At 33.5% G+C, this 5,762-nt stretch overlaps 1 protein-coding gene across 1 annotated transcript; it reads left to right on the plus strand.

The window, feature by feature from the left end:
- Positions 1 to 65: 65 nt before the first annotated feature.
- On the plus strand, positions 66 to 3,190 carry LOC144649668 (dynein light chain roadblock-type 2). Its single transcript, XM_078509227.1, has 5 exons — positions 66 to 149; positions 228 to 303; positions 434 to 543; positions 1,976 to 2,033; positions 2,850 to 3,190. Exons 1-5 carry the CDS (start codon positions 147 to 149, stop codon positions 2,891 to 2,893), a joined length of 291 nt encoding a protein of 96 aa, XP_078365353.1. The 5' UTR covers positions 66 to 146; the 3' UTR covers positions 2,894 to 3,190.
- Positions 3,191 to 5,762: the final 2,572 nt, after the last annotated feature.

The following is a 5,762-nucleotide window of genomic DNA, read 5'->3' on the forward strand; positions in this document are numbered from 1 at the left end:
AAAAACATGCTCTATTGTCCGATGCGCATTTTACAAATATCTAAACAGCTGCCCTTTTAACGAGGGCTCAGATAAACTCCCATCACGCATAGCGGCTCCGTTCCGTGGCAACGTCGCAGAAAAACAAGTGCAAAGAAGAAGGGAAAATGGTGGGCATTTTAGTTGACTTTTTCATATTTTGACTCTTTGGTGGTCTTGTCTAAATACGATATTTCCTTTTTTTACAGTCTGAAGTCGAGGAATCACTGAAAAGAATCCAGGGCCATAAGGGCGTTATAGGAATAATCGTCGTCAACAGTGAAGGTATGAAGGTCAACAACAGTTTCTTGCATTTGAAACAATGATGCGAACTGCCGCCAGAATGAAGGCGTTTCCAAAGGGTTAGTTCATTTACTGGATGCTCATTCTGGTCCACGTTTCTTTCTTGTTGTAGGCATTCCTATAAGAACGACCATGGATAACTCGACGACTGTTCAGTACGCTGGATTAATTCATCAGTTGACATCTAAAGCTCGAAGCACAGTTCGAGACATCGATCCACAGGTAAACGAATTCAAACATTATATCGTTATTTTAATATGTTAGGAAAGCAAGGAAACCTTTGGGCGTACATTTTTGTTTCAATCGCATAAGAGTGATTCGCAAAATCTTTACAACATGATATTTGCGGTGACTGTCTCAATTTAAATCCACTCACCCTCGTGTATAAGGCTTTCCCTGTCAGAGCAGATCCCGATGTTGTGTCAACGTCTTTTAATCTTTATATGACCATTTTCTGACAGGGAATTGTGGATTTATTTTAGATTTCAAAGTCCTGCTAAAAAATTCATAGAAAGAGGTTCAAGTGTGATGTTACATACAATGTACATGAGTCTAGTATAAAGTACCCTGGTTGCCAGAAGTTGTTTTGCTTCTTTTATACAAGGAGCAGTGAACAGTATGCTTCAAAAGCAAGTGACATGAATGGAGAAGGGCAATTTTCCCCACTTTGACTTGTTTATGCAGTTTTGCCGCTCATAGTTTAGACAATACCCTGAAATACCGAGAATTATATGTGCAGTAGTACATGTAGGTTATTTGTTAATTATGCTCTTTCTAGCCCTTTTAATACATTATCTGTGAAAGGTTCTGGCAAGACCTTATTAATACAGCAAATCCATGCTTGAATGTTTTTCATAAAGGCAAAAGGATAGTGTAACAAAAACAGAGGTGGAATCATGGAATGGCGACTGTGAACATTTCTAGAAAATGAATGGGTTATGAAATCCTTTAGCTTGATGTCAAATACCCAACCTGGCACTCAAAGTTTTGCATCAAATTCCCCAATAATTATACGGAGCTACACGTAACCTCAAGTCAAATGCCCGAAGGTGCCCTTGGGGGGGTGGGCGCTCTTGAATGTGACTGATGCATTACTGAAATATGGACTCCCATGCAAATTTTGGGGAAAACTATTGTTCAAAGTACATTCATAAAGAGTTATTCTTGTTAAAAGACATGATCTGTTGGTGTAAGTTTAAAGGGACTATGTCACGACTAATTTAATTTTATGTTATAAAATTTTGTCAAATATTCGCTATGAAACTAAATGTTTGCAAAGAAATTAATTCTATGATTCTAAATGAAAAAACATAGCTTCATTGCAGTCAAATGTGTCTCCCGGGCGTTATAATTTTAAGTTACAAGCAGACAAGATTAACTTTGAAAAATGTTCCGCCGGACCATATTTCAAAAACCCATATCGCAATCCGTTTCAATCTTCGTCGCTTTTGGCCATCCTTGCCTTCTTTTGTATTTGCTGTGTTATTTAAATGTTCCTTCACTGATTTAAGAGTTTATTTTGTATATTTAAACAAATCTGATGGTCATTTCCTATGCCTAAGTTTTGCTTAAATCTGTGACACGGTCCCTTTAAGTGAATTTTGCAGCAAGATGTCCCAGTTGCTTCAGTGATATTATTCCTTTCTTTTTTCAGAATGATTTAACATTCCTCAGGGTCCGTTCTAAGAAACATGAAATTCTGGTTGCTCCTGGTAAGTTCCATTTTATAATATAGTTATAAAAGAGGCCAAAAATATTTAGTTAATACAAACCTATTTTGGTGATTGTGATAATAGTGAGCTTTTAATGAGAGATTACCTACCAAAAAGGAGGCATGGCATGTCTATGTTGTGGTTTATATTTATCTTTGGTTTAAAACAATTATTTTAACCAGTCTGATTTTTATTTTTTATTGTCTCATATTTATTATCATAATCTGTCATTAATAATGGAGAAGAAAAATAAAACCGGTTGAAAAAATTTAGACCAAGGATAAATTTAAACCACAACATACATTTACATGTAGGCTACATATAAATTCTGCTCATAAATTTGACAACAATTTATTGTGCCTATGGGCAGTGCTACGATTCTGCTCATAATTCTCCAATATTTCAGAAACAATACAACACTCTATTGCAATTTTCATTATTCATAAACAATGCTACCGGTTGCAGTGTGTAAGTTATTTTGTTTATTTATTGGTGGACATTGAATTGGGTTTTTCTTTTTTTTGTAAATTATTTATATATTTTTTACTTCATCACTTTTTGGTTTTTAAATATAAATTTTATGATTATTTTGCCTATACAGTTTCTGCCCAAAAATTCCTTATTCTGCTCGAAAAAATAATGGTTACTGCCACAAACAGCCAAAATGGCCTTTGATATTCTGCCAGAATTCATCCAAGCCTAATAAAAACAATAAAAACAACTAGTTAGTGTCAGAACTGAACTGAAACTACAAATGTAAATTTCAAAACCTGAGTGTTGCCTTACTTCTTTTTTTTTTTTTTTTTTGCATTTCAGATAAAGAGTACCTGATGATCGTTATTCAAAATCCAAGCCAGTAGAAGAGGAATATTTTACAACCATTTTCATTGTACATACGACACTGCACCTTCGTTTTAAGTTTATTTTTTTTCTCTGCAGGGTTTATTTACCGGTAGTAAAATTTATTTAACCAAGTGTTATAAACCTTTGTTGGATAATTTTAAACCAGTGTCAATTCTTCTGTGTTCATTTTAAAGTAATTAAGGCAATGTAGAAACATCTCATGGCACACCTACATTTCCCATGACCTACAGTGTAGCTGGCTTTATTGTCACTGTCGTGGTAAATTACAATAAATGCCATTATATGTAAAGACATTTGTGTTGCATTTGATTGCATTGTTGTTTTGGTCACCAATAGCTGCCCTGGGTCATAATTTTATCTTTTTTTGCACTCGATATGAACCATAATTCTGACTCCTTGTGCAAACAATCTGGTACTAAGCCTAAATCAATAACTTTTTTAAGTATTCTTGTCTTCATTTATCATGTTGTGTAATGCAGTCAGCAGGGATGTACAGCTGTGGGTAAGATTTCCAACAGGCAAAATTTTCTTGATCACAGGCAGAAAATTTGGTTCACAAAAAGAAAATCTAACCAGCAGGGTTGTCAATGGGTTTTTGAGTAGCAGGTTCCATCCAAAAAGTAGGGGGCTACGAAACACTCAGAACTTGATAACACACAACTCAGAACTGACCTACTAATATTCCGAGTAGCCGGCTTAGTATTCAGAATAGCCGGTAAAATGCGCCGGTTGCCGGCTTACTTTGACAACCCTGAACCAGACACGGTCTTTAAGCCAGAAAAGTCAAGTCCTCGGGTGGTTATTTTTTCCACCTTCCATTAGATAAACATGTTTATACCATCCATAGAAAATACAGCCAATAATCGTTTTTTTTGTCCCCACCTTCCTGTGTTTTTTGTTTTTTTTTGTGTTTTTTTTTTTTTTTTTTGTTTGTGTTTTTCTTTTATATTGTTAGAAATTTTGAATTAGCCACTGCCACTTATCAACATTGAACAACCATTGAATCCAGTTTTAGTACTGTCTATTTTCCTCAGGGGACTAACTACTTTAACACAATATGGTTGCCTAAAACACAAAGAGCATTGGCCATTTTGTTCTAAATTTTAATCATGTTGAATACATGTTAAGTTTAATTATTGTTTTAATTGAAATTTAATTGTACAATTAAATTTCACATTTCCCTCTGACTCAGTACACTAGTTATTATTTTTTAAATACATTAAATTATAACTCTGCTTCATCGTGATTTAAGCATTTAATATTTTTATGTCTTTATTTATGACAGTGGTTATATACATTAGAGCATTTAAAACATTTCCTATAAACACTACTCATAGTTATCCAGCAACTACATGTACATGCGTATGACTTCACGAAAAAACTTTTAAATATTGGCTTATGCAAAAGGTACATCTCGAATAATAAATTACCATATATGTTAATGAAAATTTTAACCTGAATACATGTACAATTTATTAAATCATATTAGTTTGTAACATTTTTTGAATGATATGTTATACACCAACTTAAAATAATCTAATTATTTTATTAACAACAGAAGAAACTTAAATGTTATATCACCTACTTAATGGCTCTTTGTTCTTGAAGAACGTTTTCAGTTTAAAATAGAGACTTAAGCCTAATAAAAATGACATCTTTCCTCTGTGTTAGCTAAAGTGCTATACAAAAAAATATTTAAAACAGTCTTCAATATTAACACTACTTTAACCCTAGAGTAAAGTACAAACTATTTACAAACTAATAATTAATACAAGCCAAAATGTCACTATTAAAGTGCTACTGTGATGAAATTCGCATGTTTCCTTTCGTAGCCGTTTTAAAATATTATAAAGAACTTCATATGAGAAGAAAAATGCCGTTTACAGTTTTCAAATATCTCTTTTCGTTCTAGAGATATTCAAGTTTTTAAAATATGCAAATTAGCAAAGTTATGACGTCAAGACTCAACAATTTGGATCAAATATGAAGAAAGTGATAACTTAGCCAATTTGTTCGAAACTCTCTGATTTTTTGCAGTACTACTCTGCTAGTTGAGTTGCACAATATGAACTTTACAATTTGGTTACCATGGCAACATACTAGGTTCCAGATCCCCTGATGTTAAAGGCTTTTCTGGCCAATTCTGGTATTTCTTTTTGATATTTGCCGATGATACTTTACATGTGTGATGTGGCAAGCATATGAATAGATTAGACAGGCGTCTTGGCCGGGTTACATTTTCCCGAACTGAAAAATTCTAAAATATTAAAAACAAATTCATGGGGACTGGAAAAGAGTTAGTTGCCATGGTAACATAATGTTGTTATACGTGTAAGTGTGTCAGCTGCAGAACTATTAGTCTGCCAAGTTTCATTGGTCTCCGCAGAAAAATGATTGAGATAACTCAATTTTTGTACTTGCGATAAAACTGGGTTGAGTAGATGACGTCATCAGTCCCCTAATTTGCATATTTTACGATTTTTTTGAGCTCAAATATCTCTGGAACTAAAAAAGATATTTGAAAACGGAAAACGCCATTTTGAATCTTTCGTTAAATACTCTATGAAACGCCTAAAATTTCAAGGGGTGAAAATTTGATCATAGTAGCACTTTAAAGTTAAATTATCAATATTACAAAAGATTTTAGTGGTTAAGGTAACATTTAGCACAGCCAACCTTTGTATTAGTTTAGCCTTAAAAATAGTATTAAACTTTTTAAACCACATTTAACCAACTTGCTAAAAGCCACTACCGGTAATTTATATTAGTCAACAATATTTTGGTTTTATGTTTATTGTATAAATCATGCAGATCAGTGGGGGTAGAAGTATCCTTTTTGGCATCTTTTCTGGTACAGTTGACAAC

This window comes from Oculina patagonica, chromosome 4 (assembly GCF_052425735.1).
Source record: "Oculina patagonica isolate OP01 chromosome 4, crgOcupat, whole genome shotgun sequence".
NCBI classification, from domain to species: Eukaryota; Metazoa; Cnidaria; class Anthozoa; order Scleractinia; family Oculinidae; genus Oculina; species Oculina patagonica.

Excerpts from the sequence above, each read along its gene's own strand:
- LOC144649668 (XM_078509227.1), top strand. Across the intron at positions 544-1,975 it reads TTCGAGACATCGATCCACAG|AATGATTTAACATTCCTCAG; the intron begins GTAAACGAATTC and ends TTCTTTTTTCAG. Across the intron at positions 2,034-2,849 it reads TGAAATTCTGGTTGCTCCTG|ATAAAGAGTACCTGATGATC; the intron begins GTAAGTTCCATT and ends TTTGCATTTCAG.